The sequence below is a fragment of the Urocampus carinirostris genome, chromosome 8 (assembly GCF_059441175.1).
Source record: "Urocampus carinirostris isolate Australia breed hairy pipefish chromosome 8, RoL_Ucar_1.0, whole genome shotgun sequence".
NCBI classification, from domain to species: domain Eukaryota; kingdom Metazoa; phylum Chordata; class Actinopteri; order Syngnathiformes; family Syngnathidae; genus Urocampus; species Urocampus carinirostris.
Genome location: NC_142356.1, coordinates 21,297,285 through 21,318,072, shown reverse-complemented (window position 1 = coordinate 21,318,072; position 20,788 = coordinate 21,297,285). Strand labels below are relative to the sequence as shown.

Below are 20,788 nucleotides of genomic sequence, written 5' to 3'. Positions count from 1 at the left end.
GGGAAATTTATTAAAAAACGTACTTTGTTTGTTTAAGCTGTTGAAGATTGTACTATAATAATAGTAAAATAAATTATGAAAAAATCTTGCACACAACAAATTAATTCATATTTAACGTGCACACGCATCCGTCATTTTTTTATCAAAAATCGGTATAAATTTAGCTTCATTTTTTCCAGCTCAAACTTTGCAGTTGGATGCAATGGGACTCGAACTAAAGTCACGGTGGTGAGAGTGTTGAATTTTAACCATTGGACCACTGTTGATATAGAGAACAATAAAATAATATTTATAAAGATAAAAATGTATTACATTTGATCTCATCGTCACACCATTTTTGTTCATGATACCAACATAAAATTTATAATACATTTAATGAAATGTCCTTTAAAGTCCGATTCATAATCAGTTACACAAAGAGTAGTTTTCCCTGTCGTGATTTCTTGTGTTTATTTACAGATTTTAGAAGACTTTACATTTTCTCCATTCTCTAACATTCATATCTGGTACCGTGACTGAAAATGGTGTGATAATGTCACGGTTCGCCATTGCCCTCACTTGGGCCCGCCTGTTTGGCGTCAGCTACTGCTCATTGCCTGAATGGCTTACCTCCTATTTAAACTCAGTGCTCTAATTCACTCCTGGTCAGTCTGTCGACGAACTTCTGCACTTGCAAGACTTGTATTTTGACTCTGCTCGTGTATCCAGTATCCGGTATCGAACCCGTCTGACTCGTCCTGTCCGGTTTCTTGCTCCGGGCTCCAGTATCCGGTATTGATTCCGCCTGTCTTTTCCTGTCCGGTATCTTACTCCAGTCTCCAATATCCGGTATCGATCCCGTCTGTCTTGTCTTGTCCAGTATCTTGCTCCAGTGTCCAGTATGCGGTATTGATCCAGTCTGTCTCGTCCTATCCGGTATCGATCCCGTCTGTCCCGTCCTGTCCGGTATCTTGCTCGTGTATCCAGTATACAGTATCGATCCCGTCTGTCCTGTCCGATTTCGATCTCTTCTGCCCAATCGCTGGCATTTATGTTCCAGAGCATGACTGCCCCGTTCCCGTAAAATAAAACTTGTGTGAAAACGTTACGCGTCTGGGTACACTATCTGTTCGGGTTCTGACAGATAATGTGATAAAATCAAATGCCTTTTCAAATGTTCTTTATGATACTGGTAGTCCAGTGATTATGATTCGATGCTATCAGTACAAAATAGTGTTGCATCCAATGTTTGGTAACTGTGGTTTGCGATTATAAAGAAAATGCACTTTACACATGAATAAATACGGTAATTTTGCTGATTTTATTTGTTTTCTTATTTGCCTCAAAATAAATAAAAACTGAAAAAGATATAGTAAAAAAAATGTATCACTGGCAGATAATATTTACTCATATAAGTATTATTATTGTTATTTGTCAAGAAATATGAAAATATAGTAAGACATGTTAAATGTGGTAAAATCCTAAATTAGAGTAAAATTGATTACCAAAGTGATTAACTTCCTGAGCCACGGTGATCACAAAATTAATTTTAAATATTTTCGACTGAATATATGCCTGTGCCTGGAGTTTTTTTTCTTAAAGTCTGCCCTGGCTCTAAAAAGTTTGCAAAACACACGGGAGAGCTGACAAGACCACACCCGCTCGACGCCGCCCCTCTCAAAAACTCACCTTCCCATCATCCTCCTCTGCTTTGCGCTCGAATGGTCTGTGTTCTTGAGTAGTTGGAGGAGAAGAGCCTTGCACACAAAGAGAAACAATACATTTCAGTCAACTTATTTACAGGACTGGCTAAAAAAATGGAAGATTGTGATAAATGTCTTTATTTTCTGTAATACAATTATAAGAACCAAAATGTCATATATTCTGGACTCATTACAAATCAAATGAAAGATTTCAAGCTCATTATTTTTAACATTGCATATTACGGCTCATACTACTATCCCTTTTCAGGATATTGTTATATAATCGAGTTTGAGACATGCACTACAGAAAATAAAGAACTTTATCACATTATTTTTGAAGGAGTGAAGTAGTAAAACTGTGAGAAGTAAACCACATTAGAGTGAGGGATTACCGGATTGAAAATTCCTTGTATATTTAGAACTTGTTTGTATAAAAAGAGCTCTACATTAGGAAAATTGGAGAAGTGATAATTATTTTGAAACTACCACGTCTGAGGAAAAACAACCAATCAGAGACAGAATGTGTGACTAATGGAAAGAGATACGAAACGGCCAGGGTTGGGTAGGGTTACTTTAACTGGATTACTTTCAATTACTTTTGGATTACTCCAATACCAAATATGCTAATAAAAGACAAAATAAACTAAATATGAATGAAATTACTAAATTTTGTGCAGGCTTGGGGAGTAACGGAATACATGGAACGGCAAAAATGATGTTGGCAAGCGGTTTGGATTCATTTTCATTTTGTTTCTGTCGCATTTTATGTTAGTTTTGCCGGAGATCAAAGAGATCAAAGCCAGGAGAGAAAGCTTACCACGTGTTGTGAGTCATAATTTTATTCATATTTAGTTTCTTTTGTCTATTATATTTGGTATTGGAGTAATCCAAAAGTAATTGAAAGTAATCCAGTCAAAGTAACCCTACCCAACCCTGAAAACAGCATGACAGACAAATGATTGCACTTTTACAAATTACCGTATTTTCCGCACTATAAGGCGCACCGGGTTATAGGGCGCACCCCGAAAAAAATCGTTTTTGGTCCTATTTTTGACATACATAAGACGCACCGGATTATAAGGCGCTACAATGGGAACGTCGACAAAACAGTCAGATAGTTCAGTCAAACTTATTACCCCCTTAACATTCCCAAAGCTTGCAAAGACGCAAATACGTGTCGAGAACACGTGCGGATGCGGTGTCCGTACGATGTCACTCAAATGCATCGTTCCATCATTCGGAAGGTTAAAGTCTTGGGATTCAAGAAATGCCACACATTCCTTAGTTTCTATTTTCTTTTTCGCTCGCAACTTTACTGTGCATATGACAATAAACACTTGGAATTGAGTTGAATTTAAAAATAGACACTCCATTCCATCCATTATCTGCACCGCTTATCACAGAAACATCGAGTTCAGTCTGAAACAAGATACAGGGACAATATAAAACCCGGAGTAGCACACCGAAGTCGTTGTGTTCATAATAATATGCAGCCAATGTCCTCTTATATCCGTGAGTGCAGTAAATCCAGGAGAATAAAATAATTACAAATACAGAATAGAAAAAAATGCTTTCTGTGTGCCGTCAGCCACGTGCTATACGCATTCATCTTTTTCGGCCAATTGCAGGCTTTGTTTTGGCGTTTGAGCCAATGCCAGCCTGTAAATGATAAAGAGGATCCGCCTCTTGACCTCCGAATAACTTTAGCCAATAGTGATCGATTCAAATGATGATTGACACATTGGTTAGCTAATGAAACGCCGGTAAATAAATCCCAGCATACACCGCGTACTACTTGGCGTTCGGGGGAAAATTTAGTCGGCGGCTGCAAGTTAGTTGGAAAACTTAATGTTGATCCATAAATAAGGCGCACTGTATTATAAGGCGCATGGTCAGCTTTTGAAAAAATAAAGGCTTTTAGGTGCGCCTTATAGTGCGGAAAGTACGGTATATTTGACGATTTGAAATACATTCACCGATGTGATATAAATCCGAGTCCTACAAACGAATCCCGGTCTTTGTTTTCTTGGTGCAGCACTCTTAGATCTACACTTCAACTGTGCCTGATGAAAACCGACAGACGGCCTTTAGAGAGATAAAACGTTGACAAATGTGATCTACATCACTGTGCCGCATTCTATTTCGGGATGCCTCATATTTGCGCGAAATGTTCTGATCCTCTGCAACGCTGTCCTTTAATCACATCAGACAATGGATTTCCATTCGGGAATCGCCGTTTGTCAAAACGTATTTTGAACAAAAGCAAGTAGGGGAACACTGTTGTGGTGCCGTGTTGGCGTGATGTTTTGGTTCTTACTTGCTGATTGCTCAATGGACTGAGACTGCTCCAAGAGATGCTCCTTGGCTTTTACCGACTGGGACAGGACGGTGGCCAGGAGCTTAATGAAAAGGAGGGACACATAAACACTTTTGCTCAATACACACGCTCGTAAGCACAGGCACTTAAAATAAGTGCGCTGAGACAATAAAACAACAGGCACAGTCAGTACACAACCAACATTAGGCACGTAAGTTTAGTTGGCAAACGTAGAATCTGAGACTTTGAGTGTGTACGGCTTGAAAATACAGGTCTACTATGTGATGTAACAGTCAAGAACTACAAATTTGTGGTGGGTCTGCTATTTATTGGTTAGCCAGATATCCAGGCTATGTGCTGAGCTTTCAATATGAGCAGATCTTCTTACTTTGCGTCGATAAATTCGATACAAAACCGTGTTAGTCATCACAGACCTACTGTCACAATCCTGCCCACCGGGTTCTGTTTGTTGGTTCTCTCTCTCTCTCTCTCTTGCCATTACTTTATTTAGTGACTCACTTCCGAGCTCTATTTTCCTTCTCAAAGATGTTGTCACGTGTTTTGAATTCCTCATGGTTTTTCGTCCTAATTTTACTCTTCCTCTTTAATTTTTTTTTTTTCCCCCCTCGGATGGGTCTGGCCTTGATGCGGCGAGGGGGCTTGCGTGTTCCAGTGACCCTGGAGAGCGATACCGTCGGGAGCTTGCTCCTGGTAGGGTCACCCATGGCGGGCCGGTCTCCGGGGTAGGTTCCAGACAAACAAAGACCCCAGCGTGTCGGTACGCTGTGAGGTGGCAGCCCCACCAACCGACTATCCTGCGGAGGGCTAACAACTCACCCAGGAGAAACACACTTTGTTACGAAACTGACCAGAGAAAGAAGCCGGACTGACCAACACGGTAACGGACCCCAGCCTGCCCCCGACCAACGAGTACGGATCGATCTTCGTCATAAGACCCGTGTCGCCACCTGGAATGTCCAGACACTCCTTCGCCCCGGAGCTGCCACCCTGCTGTCCCGAGAGCTCTGTCGCTATAACATCACCATGGCAGGGCTCTGTGAAGTACGATGGCAAGGCAATGGTGAAACAACAGCTGGCAACCATTGCTACATCTGGAGTGGCCCCGAGAGTCGGACCGGCCTTTACGGTGTGGCTCTTGCCATTCCAAAAGCCCTCCGGAGGTCCCTCATCAGCTGGACACCAATAAGCGACAGACTACTGTCTGCTCGATTCCTCCACCATCACGGCAAGATGACAGTGATCGTCGCCTACGCCCCCACCGATGTCGCTGATGAGGATGCGAAGGACACGTTCTTTGACCAACTCCACCAGGCTGTCAACCAAGCCCCACCACACGACGTCACCATCATCCTCACTGATGCCAACGCCACTCTATCCAGCAATGATCGGTCCCCCAGCTCACCTGTCGGCACCACCTTCGTTGACAGCACAACAAACGACAATGGCAACCGCCTCCTCCTCCTCTGCCACCAAAACAACCTTTGTGTTGCTGACACCTGGTTTCCCCGGAAATGCATCCATCACTGGACGTGGTACAGCCCAGATGGCAGAACCAGGAAGGCATTGGACCACATCCTGATATCACGACGCTGGAAGTCGTTTGTAACCAACTGCCGGGTGTTCAGAGGAGCACAGCTTGGCAACACAGACCATCGTCTGCTGGTGGCCCAGCTCAAGCTAAAGCTCCGAGCCAACCAGCACAAGACTCTGCCTCGCCTCGACTCCTCCCGACTCAGCGACCCCAACATTGCCAGAGACTTCAGTTGCTCCATCCGCCGCTCTCTTGATACCCTGGCTCCTGACAAGCTGACAGACTGGGCGGCCTTCAAGGAAAGTGTCCTCCAGTCTGCTCACAATGTCCTCGGACGCCCGCGATCCTCCCCGAGAAAGCCCTGGATATCAGAGAGGACACTAAACATCATAGACCAGCGGCGTGAGGCCCGACTCCGAGGCGACCTCACAGAGTATCGGAGACTGAATCGCCTGCGCAATGTGGCCATTGCTGAAGATAGGGAGAGGTTTTGGCAGGCAGAAGCCCAACAGCTTGAGTCCGCGGCCAACAACAACAACATGAGCCGCGTATTCAGTCTACTACGCCAAGCCCGTAGCGGCCCACACATAAAGACAGCCCTGGTAAAGGACTCAGACGGCAACCTCATCATGACAGAAGCCAACTGCCTCGAGCGCTGGAAGGAGCACTTTAGCCTCCTCTTGCAGCACAGCACCATCCCGGCTGATCCCACCCTCCTAGGGGCTGCGAGCACAGCACCTCCTAACGACACCTGCTGCACAGACCCTGTAACACCCGAGGAAGTGAGAGCTGCTCTGAAGAAGCTGAACACCAAGAAAGCCCCCGGCATCTGTGCCATTACCGGCGAGATGCTCAAGGCCGGCGGTGATGGCATGGTGGAGTGGCTAACCCGCCTATTCAACCAGGTGTGGGAATCGGAGCAGCTGCCCACCGACTGGACCAGAGGAGTCATCTTGCCTTTCTGGAAATGCAAGGGCGACAGGCTTGTCTGTGGAAACCACAGAGGCATAACCTTACTCTCCATCCCGGGCAAGGTCTTTACCAGGATCTTGCTCAGCCGTGCCCTTCCAGCAATCAGAAGCTGCCGCCGTCCCCAGCAGGCTGGCTTTATGCCCAACCGCTCCACAACGGACCACATCTCTGCCGTCCGTTTGCTGATAGAAAAGACCCGTGAATTCCGTAAAGATCGCCATCTATATATCGGATTCATTGATCTGAAGGCCGCCTTTGACACTGTCTGCCACTCTTCACTGTGGAACATCCTCCAAGCTCTCAGAGCACCACCCAAGATCATAGCCCTGTTCAAGCTGCTCTACAGCAACGCAGAGAGCTGTGTCCGTATCAACGGCATTGACTCCGACTGGTTTGCTATCTCCAGCGGCGTTCGCCAAGGCTGCGTGGCTGCTCCCGACCTTTTTAATTGCATCATCGACCATCTGATGTTCAGGGTTAGTGAGCGCATCCCCGGAGTGTCTTTCGGCAACTACCAACTGACTGACCTGGAGTATGCTGACGACACCATCATTCTCAGCACTTCCTACAGCCAGCTGAGAGACGCTCTGGGCATTTACAGCGAAGAGGCAGCGCGGCTTGGCCTGCAAGTGAGTTGGACGAAAACCAAGTTCATGTATGTCGGTGATGGACCAGATCCACCTCCCATCCAAATTGGTAGCGACATTGTAGAGCCTGTCAAGAGCTTTGTATATCTGGGGTCCATGGTGACAGACAATGGGGACCTAAAACCAGAGATTCTCCGCAGAAGAGCCCTGGCAGCATCTGCTCTGCAGTCTCTCTGGAAACCACTCTGGCGGCACCAGACCATCGCACGCAAGACGAAGCTCCGCATTTACAACCTCGCCGTACTCCCTATCCTGCTTTATGGCTCAGAAACATGGCCCCTGAACGACACCCTGGCCACAAGAATCGATGGTTTTGATAGCAGGGCTCTCAGAACCATCGAGAACATCAGGTGGCCCCAGCGAGTCTCCAATAAAGAGCTCAGAGCCCGCACGTGCCAGCCCCAAGCATCTTCCTTGGTCGCACAACGCCGCACCCGCTGGTTTGGCCATGTCCTTCGTCTACCACCAGACCATCCGACACGAGCCATTCTCCGGTTTGACCCAAAGGCCGCAGGCTGGAGACGACCACGAGGGAAACCCCGCACTCGATGGCTCGACGTCGTTGCGGGCGACCTCCAACAACACGGAGTTGCCGTAGAGGATGCAGAACAGCTGGCACAAGACCGCCAGCATTGGAAAAACCTGGTTCATCTGGTCGGCTCAACGCACAGGGACGGGACCCCCCGACCTTCGCTGGAGCAATAAGTAAGAAAGTTTAATTTTTCAGTACTATGCCCCCTTGGTTCCTTGCTAGTTTTTTGTCTTTCTCGTCACGTTCCTAGCCCCCTATGTTACAGCTCTCTTGGTTATTCAGTGTACCGAACCCCTGCGCAATCTCCTGGATCACAGATGAACTATTGGACTTTCAACTTCACTGCTTAGATTTACTGGATCGCCTGTCCGTAGGAGTGTGTTTGTTTGCCTGGACTTTCCCTGCATACTGTTGCCTCGCTGCCTGCATTTTCGTGTATCGACCTCTCCTAATAATTAAATTAAATTATTACACTAATATGTAATTCTGAATTGTGCTTCCGCAACATCTTGAGTGAGTTCATGAGACCTACAGTTGTGGTATTAAAATCAAGAAACATATTATTTATCATTTCTGTGGTCTCATTAATGATGTCTATTTCAGGGGTCTCTAACGTAATGCATCAGGGGAGGACAATTGAAGTGGCCGCAGACGTGTTCTGAAAATAGATCACCAGTGCTGGGTCATTATGATTTTCTAGTAAAATAATTGTTTTTTTTAGTTGACTGAGTCTGTTTAACCTAACCACCAACAATTAATGGTAATAACATTAATAACATATGATAACAACATTAATAATAAGTTGCTATTTTTAAAATGTATATCCAACTGGGTGTCCTATGCGCCAATTATTAGCAAAACGTATCTATCAGCATGAAACAGGTTAGAGATGGATGGTTTTAACCTGACATCTGTGATTTGCTTTATTTTGATTAACGATTAGCGTCTTGGCTATTTTACGGGCCATAATGATAACTAAAGGGCTAATAATTATGTTTTCTGCAGCAGTAATGTGTTTTCAAATACTGTAGAGGAATTAAAAACAAAACCTTTCTAGGTGATCAATTAGTTAATGAATTACTCCTTAATACAGTAAAATATAAATACGTATTTAGAAGCATTGTCCCTTGGTGCCAAAACATAAAAAAATACGTGATTCTTGTTTTATTTAAAATATATATATTTTAAAGACTTTGGCACTGCTCATCTGTTAGTATCAAGCCTCTGGGAATGATTTTAGAATGATAAGTTATGTATTGAGAACCCCTGTCCTATGCCTATATAGCTACAAAACTAACTTTTTGGTACAACTTTAAAAATGGGTCGAAATTACTAAAATTGGCAGGAACCAGCTCTTCCCATTTAAGAAAAACGTCTGGCATTGAATGAGTTCATTATCGATCTTTTATGATTATTTATTTTCTTTTTATTTTATTTCTATCAATCTGTGTCTGTGTATTTGGCATTTTGGGTTGTGGTGTGGAGAAAAGGGAGGGGATTTTATTTTCCTCTTGCACACTGAATGTTTTTATAAATACCTTGAGTTGCAATTCTTTGACTGAAAAGTTCTTTACGAATACATTTTGATGAATTGATGTATCAATCACGTGCATTAAATCTTCCACAGCACATAATCTTAAAACAAAAATAACTTAAAGGATATGGCACCTTGACTCCTTCAGCCTGCGCGTTGAGACCCGGAGCATTAAGCCCGTGCGTGTTGAGCCCCGGCGTTGGCGCCGGATGGGGACTCGGTGCCGGCGTGGTCAATACGTGCGTGTTGCCCGAGCCTTGCAGGCTGCTCGACGAGCGAGTGCTTCCGAGGCTGCCCACGCTGCCGCTGCGTTCGCCCCCTAGAAAATGGAAATCGGAACTTTGTTTTTATGCCATTTTGTCTTGATGTGCTTTTTCTGTTTTCAAGACATATGGCCTTTAGTTGTTTGTCTTGACGCCCACATGTCTTCCTTGGCCTACCAGTACACTTGACTTTAAACTTCCCATGCTGTTTGTACTTGGGCCAAATCTTTGATACAGCTGACTGTGAACAGCCCACATCTTTGGCAGCCTACAATATGAAAAATCAACACAAGGGGACACCAACGTGGTGCACGTGGGCACCAGGTAGCCCCTTAGGAAGTCCGCTGACCGCATCTGAAAGTAGGCCATCAGTCATAGTGATTCTTTTTTTTTTTTTTTTAGAAAATGTGATTACTAATTGCCATTAGAATTGATTGCTGTTATCAATGTATTTAAGGAATATACAAATAAACATGCCAATACTTGACTTGAGTGAATGCAGTTTTATATCTGAACCAACTCATCACCCATTTAGTGTCATAACGTATAAATAAGTTTTCAGATGCATTGTAAAAATGCTACTTTTTTGTTTTACTCAAAATTATTAGGAGTTTGGTGCAACTCATCAGTAAGTATCAAGCCTCTGGGAAGGATTTCAGTATAATAAATCACCATTTAATGGCAGGGGGGGCTTTGATCTGATCTTTGTCCACACACCGAGGAAGCCCCCACTTCCAGGTCTTGCTTCCTGTATCCAGAGATTGAAGTGTGTAGGCGGGTATAAGGCGTATTGAAGCAGCGTGGTCAGAATAGCAAAGATATGGATAAGTACAGACAGTTAACGCTTCAAGCTTTTCTTTCCCATTTTGTGCATGTCAGCAGAAACGTGATCGCCATGGTGACCTAGATCGTGTGATTGCTTCACCTAAAACTGGGCGCTGAAAAGTTCTTGGAAAGTTCATGCATCGTCCATGCATAAAGTCAGTGTTCTTGCAATAAAGTGTTATTTTGCAAGAAAAGTGCCCTTGTGTTTATGGAAAGCATATTTTCGATATTGGAGGTGTCCTAAATACAAAAAGAAAGCACAGAAGTGAAAGTTCTTCCTGAAATGCATCCTTTCACACAAAGACGTTTTTGTCAAAAGTTTTCTTGGAAACGAGTATTTACAAGAAACCTAGCAATGTTCAACTGTTGTCTACTAAACAACGTAAAAGCTAGAAATGTACTTTGTTTCTAATGACATAGCTACAGACCTACATTTTCTGTAGGCCTTTAAAAATGACTTAAAATGACCAAAATTGATTGGCACCGGCTTTTGCCATTTGAGAGAAAAATCTGGAATTGAATGAATAAATCCCATACTGGTTTAAAATAATGAATAAAGAAATAAAAATTAACAGTTTCGGCATTGCCTGGGTAATAACATTGGACTTCATCAGATCAAACTACGAGGCTGGACCAACTCAAGCTTAGAGTATATCCTTAACTGCGCTTGAACAGCCAAAGAGAGCATTTGGTTTGGATTTGTTTAAAAAAATATATCATAACTTTTGATAAATATGACCTAGGGTATTGCTTCTTTTTTGGCACACCAAGAAATTCATGACAAGCCGAATGGAATCATACAACAGGCCGGATCCATCCCACGGGCCGTATGTTTGATGTGCCTGGCCATAGGAGGTCTTTGGAAATGAAAAGGAAATTGTTTGCTTTTTGTAAACTTAAAGGAGGGGTGTGTCCTTTCAAGTGTCTTTAAAAGGTTGAAAGTGAAATATTTTCTCAACTACGTATATGTTAACAATGCCCATATGAGTTCAAAGAGCCTTTAAAAATAATTGTGAGTTTGTGCAATAGCACCCAATGACTATTTTAATGTGAAGAAAACAAACAAACAAAAAATAATGGAAAAAAATGTTATTTTAGAACGCTTGGTCTTACAAGGTTAATTCTTTTAAAAACAGCCAATAATTTAGATATGTTAATCACTCAGTGTCTTATACAGTGTAGATGTTTTAGCTGTTGGCTGATTCTACTTTAAGCCTACTTTTACTAATCACAACCTGGTAATAACTTAATAATAGCATGGTGAGTTGTAAGGTTTTGTACACCTTTTTCATGGCCAATTTCAAGCACCTTTTAAGGACCTCCAAAGCCAATTTCTCCAGGACCTTTAAAAGAAAGAAACTCTGGTGTGAATCATTTATTTTGCAGAACCACAAATATATCTGCAATTCACATTAAGCAGTTTTTGATGTTGTCTGTGCATTTATCAAGACAAATGATTTTTGAGTAAATGGCGAAAACATTTGTTATTTGAGACAAATCCCTACACATATAGGTGTTGGATAAAAATGTCAAAAATAATTTAAAAAGTTATTCCTATTAAAATGTACCACCTTCATTTTTTTTGGATGGCCAATTGTACATGTCCTAAATTTATATATAATACTTGCACTAATACACATTTCATAGCGTCCTCTTGGGCGTGACCCGTAAGGGGCGATTACTCTTCATAAGAAAATGCCCTACAAACTAATACTAGTTGCAGCTAATCACGAGAGAAGAAGAAATGCAAAGGCAAAGCAGAGCCAACCAGACAGCAGTGTCAGCATCATTTTTTGGCAGACTTATTCAGAAACATGGCAACAGAAGTCAAGCACTTTTGAATTCTTGAAACACACAACATTAACGTTCAAGCATTTTCAAGGATTTTTAATTTTTAATTAATATTGAACTAGTAGTCCTTTACACAAATCTGTAACAAAAAAGTAGCTCTCAGCTTCAAAAGGGTTGGTTAACCTTCATCTATGCAGTCGACTGAGCATGTATTTTGTTTTTTTCAAGAGCGCACTTCCCCCATGTTTACCTGCAAGCGGTTTGCGAAGTACCCAGATGTCCTCACTCGCACTGCTCTGCTGTCCCAAAGTGGGAGAACCCTGAGGACTCAACTCGGTGGTCCGGGAACCTGTCACACATGCAAAGAAGACACGGGCTTTTGAGCAAAACACGTTCGAGCTAAACCCATCTCAGAAGAAAGAATCAGCATCTGAACCCTTGCCCTGCTTTTCTGCTTAAATTATTCATAAAACACCGCACGACTATCCATGTTTTGTAGCAGAACATTGACACAATTCCCAACACAGGGTGGAAACGTGTGAGGGCAGAGTATGTGTCACTTTTTTTTGTTTGTGCAATTGCACCGATGACTCACGATTTTACCACCACATTTTTCTTCCACCAATTTGGAATATCTCACGAATTGTGTTTTACACTCACCAGTCACATCATGAAGAACAAACGCTCACAAAAGCTATTAAAATAAAACTGCTCAGTTTAGACTGAAAATCGAAAAATATAACCGTTTTTACAGGTGTTTTTTTGAAGTTATGTTGATTTACAGTGTTTATAACAAATTTGTCTCCTGTTGATTGTTGATGAGGTATACAAAGTTTTGGATAAGAAAATAAATATACTGTTTACAGCAGGGTCCAGAAACCTTTTTGATTTAAAGACCCATAAAACCAAAAATATTTTTCAAATATGTTTTTGAGAGCCACACCATATACAGTATTTTACAATTGTGAGTACACCCCTCACATTTCTGCAGAAAATTTCATTGTAATGTTTAATAGAACATCACTAAAGAAACATCACTTTGACCAATTATAAAGAAGTATATAAACAGAGGCGATAGCTTACTGGAAAGATATTCTCTGGTCTGATGAATCTATTTGGCTCAGATGGTGTGAAGCATGTGTGGCGGCAACCAGGTACATACATGTTTGTGTCGTGCCTAAAGTCAAGCATGGTGTTGGGAATGTCATGGTTTGGGTCTGCATGAGTGCAACTGGAATTGGGGAGTTGCATTTCATTAATGGAAACAAACTCAAGAATGTACTGTGGAATAATGGATCAGAGAAAAATCCTCTCCCTCCAGAAACTGTGTCACAGGGCAATGTACCAGCCTGACAATACCTCCAAATACACTTTAAGATGTTTAACAATCGTTTAAACGGGCTTAGGGTAAAAGGGATGGACTGTCAAAGCATGTCTCTAGATCTAAATCTAATAGAACATCTTTGGGGCATCCTCGAGCGGAAGGTGGAGAAGCACAAGATCTCAAATATCCCCCAGCTCAGTCATGTTGTCATGGAGGAGTGGAAGAGAATTCCAGTGGCAATATCTGAGTGAAATGCATAGCCAGGAAGAATGTAAAATCATGGTGTCCACAAAAAAATGTTGAACTCCAGGAAATACATTTACACTGCTATATAAGCTTTACCCAGACTACCTTTCGTTGTGTTAAAGCGGTGTTTCTTCAGTGTGGTTCATAAACAATAATGAAATCTCTGCAGGAATGTGAGGGGTGTAATTGCTTTTGTGACATACTGTATTTTAAGACAAAATAAAAATACCAAACCTCTCCAGACAAAAGCTTTTTTCAGCACATTTCACTGTGTGATCTTTGATGATTTGATCAAATCTGTGAAATAATAATAATGCCAGAGACTGTCTCCTATATCAACATACATTTACCACTTAAAATTAATAATTAATAAGATCAGATGATGGTGTAATTGTAATCCTGCGCAGTCCTTTGAGACATGTTTGTGATTAAGGGCTATAAAAATTAATGTGACTTGACTTTACTTGAAAATGTGTCTCCCTCCCGCAGTTACTTAAGAGTGTTGAGGCTCATTTTGACCATCATTTTTGTCTTAAACAATGGTGTCAAAACAAGGTGCAAGCAAAGCTCTTTTCTAAAAATGTCACAAAATACTGCAAATGATAAGCACATTGTCGTATTTAACTTCAGCGCAGACGGCACCGAGTGAAAGAGAAAAGCAATAGCCTTGCATTATGAGCAGAGATCTGCCCATCTCTACCGCAAAGCCAATATAACTGCTCTGAGTAGTTTGCTGGCGTTTTATCTATTTACAATTTAAAAGGTGGGTTTTTTATCATAAAGTACCTCAACAGTGAACACACATAGTTTAATAAGGCTCCAACTAAAGGGTTTCTTAGCGACCTGCTGCCAAAACGGCGTATTTTTGTGTGACACCCTGACAGCATGTAGTTGAGAATACGCCCTATATATTGTGGACTGAATTGTTGAGATTAAATCGACAACAGTAAAATGTGCAATACTAAAATTTTAACTCCGATGCGATCTGTACTAAAAAGAAAGCATAGAAAGTGAACAATGGCAAGCTATTTATGCAAAATGACTGTAAAATTGGGAACATAACTGCAGCAAGGTCTCATGGTACACTATTGTGACCCGGAATTCTAGTTAAAAAAAATGTAAACATTCCATAAAGGCACAGAAGTAAAACATGTTGAAAATGGAGATACCTGTATGTAATAGGGCTCCACCAATCGCAATGTTCAGGGTAATCCCAATCTCTAACATGCCAATACATTTTTTTTAATGTTGTTTTCTTATTGGATTATGAAGTAGTTCTCTTAAATATAAATTAAAAATCTCTTATTTAAGCAGGAAAAAGACAGGATTTGAACTTTTTGGACTAATAAGAAGAGAGATGAGATTAGTGGTCAAACATATTAGATGATGACCGATCACCCAAAATTCAGAAAATCTGGGCAAATTTAACCAACTAGCCAATAAACATAAAATTTGGAATTTTATGTCAGTATTTCAAAAATAATCATAAATATTATACGATAGCATGATTTCAGACAATTAAAAAAAAACAGTATTGTCATGTTTGCCGATTGAGCGCAGCTGCGACGGCTTGATTGGCGCCAACAGCCTGGATAGCTGATTGGCTGATACTCTCTTTTTAAACCCCCAGCTTCCAAGAGGAAGTCGTCAGATCGTTATGCGAACTGTTGTCTCCAGCTCTGGAAGCCTTTTTGTCCGATTCCATTCCTGCCCTGCTTTTTTCTGCCTGATCTTTGTTGCCAACCTGTTTCCGGACCTGACTTCGCCCCGTTCTGCCTGCCTGTTACCTGACCTGTTTTGCCCCATTACCTGCCTGCCTCCTGCTACCGACCTTGCTTACGTACTCGACACCGCCTTTGATCTCCAGTCCCGGCCAACGACTTGCTATTCCCGCCTGTCTCCGATCCTCCTCGCCAGACACGGAAGTACCCCTTCCGCACCGCTCCTTTTGTCCGTCAGCCATCGGATGTGGAAGCAAGCCTTACTCTCCCTCTTTATCAATAAAAACTGAGAAAACGAGCGCTATTGGGTCCTGCGTCCGTTTCTGGTCTGTGACAAGTATAGTGTTTTTCTATTACGATTTTAAGCGCTAAAAAAAAATTAAATTTTCATTAAATACTGACATTGCAAACTTTTGACAGTATAAAAAATATACATGTATATTTCAATCACCACTGTTTTGGTATAAAAGCCGAGAGTCAAACCAAAGCAGCAGCATTGCAACAAAAATAGGAATACTTGTATTGTTTGTTAATGCTACATTGAATGAATGAATGTAACTTTTATTTCGAACATGAAAAAACAAAAACAAAACAACAAATAGGAAAAAAAACACATGCGATGTTACCTTCAAGTTCGAAATGGAGTCGCAAGAAGCATATGCTTATCAAATCCTAACCCTTTGACTTCATTAATAATTGTGTCCCATAGTTAGCTCTCCTGTGTATTTACAAACCACCTCTCGAATAAACATATTTACATTGGCTCTGTGGATACACAGTCTCTTCATTATCATCATCATCACCATCACTACTTTCATCACTGTTTTTATACCACCAAATTTAGTTTTACCCCTCTATTAACTCTATAATGCTAGTAATCACCTAATACCATTCAGTCACCAATAATGACAATAATAGCAATTAATGACAAATATAATAATTATATTATTATAATTATAATATTAATAATACTAACAATAATAATAACAATGTTGAATTGCTTACATCTACATTTTTTTATATGTCACGGTTGCCATGGCGCCCAATTGGCCCCGCCCGTGTCGCGCCAGTTGAGGCTCGTTGACAGATTGGCTTCCCTTCTATTTGAGCTCAGTACTCTCACTCACCCTTTGTCAGTCCGTCAACAAACCTCTTCCCCGCAAGACGTGGGTTTTGACTCTGTCCGGTTTCCTGCCTGTGTTTGCTGTCCGGGATTGTTCCCGTTTATTTTTGTCCTGTTTATTATCAATTTCCAGTTTCGTTCTCGTCCAGTTTGTCCTGTTTAATTTCGATATCCTGTTTTGATATCAATCCTGTCTGTCCCGTCCTTCCGGTATCGAGCCCATCTGTCTGATATCAGCTCGGGCAATTGGTATCGATCTCGTCGGCCTCTGGCTTCCTGTCATTCCACGGCAGACTGCGGCCTAACGTGCATGACTCCCCATTTCCCGTAAAATAAAAGACTTGTGTGAGAAACGTCGCGCATTTGGGTTCTCCTCCTGTTCCGGTTCATGACACGATATCATTCATACATCATTTTCTTTCTCTCTGTACTTTGTCAATATTAATTTTTGCATCTGGATTTGAACAGGTGAATATTTGGGCATTGTTTGAACTCATCCTGCAATTTGTTCCAAAGTTTAACTCCACATACAGACACACACATACCTTTTCTGGTAGTTCTCATCGGTTGGATTTTAAAGTTACCTCATCCCCTCAAGTTACAGCTTCCTTCGTTTCGTGTGAATAATTTTTGTATGTTCTCTGACAATAAATCTTTGTTCACTTTGAATAGAAGTTGGGAAATGGATATCTCCACTAGATCAAACAGTTTTAATAATTTGGAATGCAGAAATAGAATATTGGTATGATCATAGTATCCTGCCTTGTGTATAATTCTTATTGCACGTTTTTGAAGCGCAGAAACATTCATTGCAACCCGGTCATCCTTTTTATTTTTGATTCCATATTATACTTTAATTATTTAGTATTTCATTTTGATTTCTATCGTTTGCCAATGCAACACCCATTGCAGCCTGGTCATCCTGGAAGGGGTATCGCCTCATGTGTGGTCCCTTCGCAAGGTTTCTTCATATACCATATGTTGAGGTTTTGAGTTTTTCCTTGCCCTCATGGAGGTTTTAGATCAGGGGACGGTGTGATCATAGTCTGATATTTGTTAGTTGGTGGTCTATGCAGCCCTTTAAGACTCCTTGCGATTAAGGGCTATACAAATCAACATGACTTGACTAATTCAGTGTTCAAGTGTCCCTAATGATTTGTCCCAACATAAAAGGAAAGCTCTTCTCCGTTTACAGATTCCAACTGCAGGGATATCATTTGACTTTTAAAATCTTGGCCGAAAGCTGTCGTTGTAACGACTAAAAATGCTAAACCAAGCATACCACGAAACCACGCAAACAGGTCTACGTGTGTGAGGATTAAAAAACTCAGATCACTAGAATTGCTTCTTTTCTCGCTTCCCTGAAAATTGAATAATCCTCAGTGAGAAAATCCACATTTGGATTCTAAGCTTATTGTTGCAGAGTAACATTTTGGCACGGCATCATAGAAAGCATTTTTTTTCTTTTTGAGCGAGTGTTTAGCAGAAAGTCATACCACAAATAAACCCCCTGATGAGGTGTTCATAGCAATGCATGGTTTGGACTGGATTTGCCTAAAATTGAATACAAATGAATTGATGAATTTGTGATTGGCTCAGATCAGGGGTGGGCAAACTTTTGGAGTTGTGGGCCGCACTGGGTTAAAATGAAAATCAGCTAAGGGCTGACCTGCTAGGAAAACAATGAATGATTCAATTTTTGTATCGGCCAATGCGCCGTCTCGGTTCCGATACCACGGCAATACGTGAGGAAAAAGATACTGTGGGAATATCCAAATTTTATTATATGTATTTAAGAATAAATATGCATGCAGACATCTACATTTACATGCAATACTTAAACTTATATTTGTTTATAAATAGACCATTTCATCAAATTGGTTTTGAAACGTTCCGATTTAAAGTAAAGTAATACATTACTTCCCGGTTTTTGAGCACTGAATAATCAATGAATAACTCAGTATGCAATAAGGCTAGCTCAAAAGCTTTACTTTGCAAAAAATATGAGAAAAAATGATTTAAAAAAAGCATTTGCTTCAAAATGTCACCAGCTGTTTGTACATTGGGCTTACAGTGCTCCATAGGAAGAAACGCCAGGGATAATGGTACAATTTGAAGTCCCGTATTTTCCACATCACGAGGCACACCAGATTATAAGGAAGAACCCTCAAAATAGTTCATGTTTTTCATACATAAGGCGCACCGTACTGTAAGACGCATACAATTGAGACTACAGAACTCCCGTGTGTACGGGTTCATATTGCTGCAATGTCTTAAGATGTGCCGCTAACCCAAATCACAAAAACATTGTATGTAATTTGAGTCAAATCAGAGTTTTAGCGGCGAGAGCGCCAATACATACTATTAGGCCGTTAGTGGTACAGACGACATATGAAAAGGCATTTGAGCTTATCTCATCATTACTTTGTTTAAGGTGCACAACACTGATTTGCTTAGTGCATTCTGATAGGTTAAACAATCTGTCTGCTTCTTCACCTGTGCGTTTAATAGGTATGCATGCGTACAGTAATGGAGCTTGTGTAATATTTTGTTAAAAGACTTTCTGTTTTCTCCATTTTCTAACATTCGTTGGTGATGAAGTTGGGAGACTGTTTAACCAACCAGAATGCACTGTGCAAATCAGTGTTCCGAGCACCGTAAAAATGAAGTGATCATGAGATATGATCTAATCCTTTGCTGCTCGTTATTTGTAACACTGATGGTCTAGTGGTAATGTGACGGCACTTTACGGCCACTAGTCAGGTTCCATTCCCATTGGATACAATGTTTTGCAACTTAGATCAATGATGTCTATTGATTTAATTATCATTGCTTGAATATGATATTTCCTTAAATCCTTGGTATGGTAACTCACACCAATAATTACTGTATGCATTTACAATTTTCTTCGTTGTATTCTGCGGTATTTAAGGGGCACCGGGTTATAAGGTGCACTTTCAAATTTCTATCCATATTGGGGGTTTTAGGTGTGCCTTATAGTCCGGAAAATAGGGTACTTTTTGGACCTGTAAATATATATATATTGTCATATTTTGACGACTTGTGTTTGTCTGGTCGGATTGAAAAGCCTAATGGGCCACATGGGTCCTGCGGTCTATAGTTTGCCTAACCCTTTTTTAGACAGTGCTTTATGTATTCATGTGAGAAACATCAATAAAAAAACCTTGATTCTTGGAAACTAAAAGTCACCAGCCCAAAATATCATAAAAGTGGTGATAAACATGTCTAAAAGACTATGAATTAATCTTAAAAGGTAGTTATAAAACGTACTACAGTATGTACCTGTCTGAATTTGCTGCTCCTGAGAAGTGGAGAAAGGAGGAGGAGTAGACAGAGGAGGAGGCGGAGGAAGAGTGGAGAAAGAAGGTGGAGAGATGGGAAGTGGCACGTACCCGAACGAGGAGAAACGAGGGAGCGATTGCGTGTTGGTGTGAAGGGTGGGAGGGGAAGGAAGGTGCAGGGGGAGAACCTTGGTTGGGGGGTACGAGTGCCCGTTGAGAGAGCTGACGGGGCAGGGATTGGGCCTGCGCAGTAGAAGCGTGTGGCACTGCTGAGATGGGGATAGGCCTGGGTTCGGGCCAAGATGGGGGGAAGGGCGATGAGGAGGAAAGTGCAAAAAGAGATGCAAAACAACAACACAGCACGAAAACTCATCAGTTCACTTAAAAAAAAACAAGAAAGAATCATCAGAAGAGAATGTGCTATGAGAAAAAAACATCCATATATCCACAGGGAATATACCATATTTTCCGGACTATACAGCGCACTTAAAAACCCTAGGCCAGAAATTTAAAATTCCACATCTTACATTCCGCAGAATACGGTAGATAAGATTGGTACAGTAATCCCTTGTTGTATCGCAGTTTACTGCTCTATCGCAGTTTCGCTACTTCACGGATTTTGTGTTCAGAATTTTGATTGGCTAAACAGAGAAAGATGCTTTCCGTCGCCAACGAGTTGGACCTCTCCTTCCGCTAAACATTCTCTTTAGCCACAGGCGGGTCATTGCCGCTCTTTGTGGCTTTTTTATTAATATTTGGAAATAGAAAAATAGATGGTTTCTGGGACAGAACAGAAGGTAAATGCAGATTTCCATAGCGTCCACTTGATGGCGGCAAAATATCATGTAAAGTAAATTTCGTCCTTAATCTATAGAGTCGCACAACTAAACAGCAGGATTAGTTTTCAAATTATAATTGGATAGTACAGTAATTGTTTGTTAAAAAAATGTATTAAGT

General features: G+C 41.4%; 1 protein-coding gene across 2 annotated transcripts in view; it reads right to left on the bottom strand.

The window, feature by feature from the left end:
* Positions 1–20,788, bottom strand: part of LOC148361220 (uncharacterized) — a 97,673-nt gene that overhangs the window by 21,113 nt on the left and 55,772 nt on the right. The window contains exons 11-15 of one of the 2 annotated variants that reach the window (XM_088341964.1): positions 19,833–20,117; positions 12,366–12,464; positions 9,371–9,555; positions 4,000–4,081; positions 1,669–1,736 (exon numbers count right to left, since the gene is read on the bottom strand). In XM_088341964.1, the coding sequence (XP_088198090.1) occupies positions 1,669–1,736; positions 4,000–4,081; positions 9,371–9,555; positions 12,366–12,464; positions 19,833–20,117 (719 nt within the window). The remainder of the gene's footprint in view (positions 1–1,668; positions 1,737–3,999; positions 4,082–9,370; positions 9,556–12,365; positions 12,465–19,832; positions 20,118–20,788) is intronic. The other variant, XM_088341965.1, reaches the window with a different exon arrangement.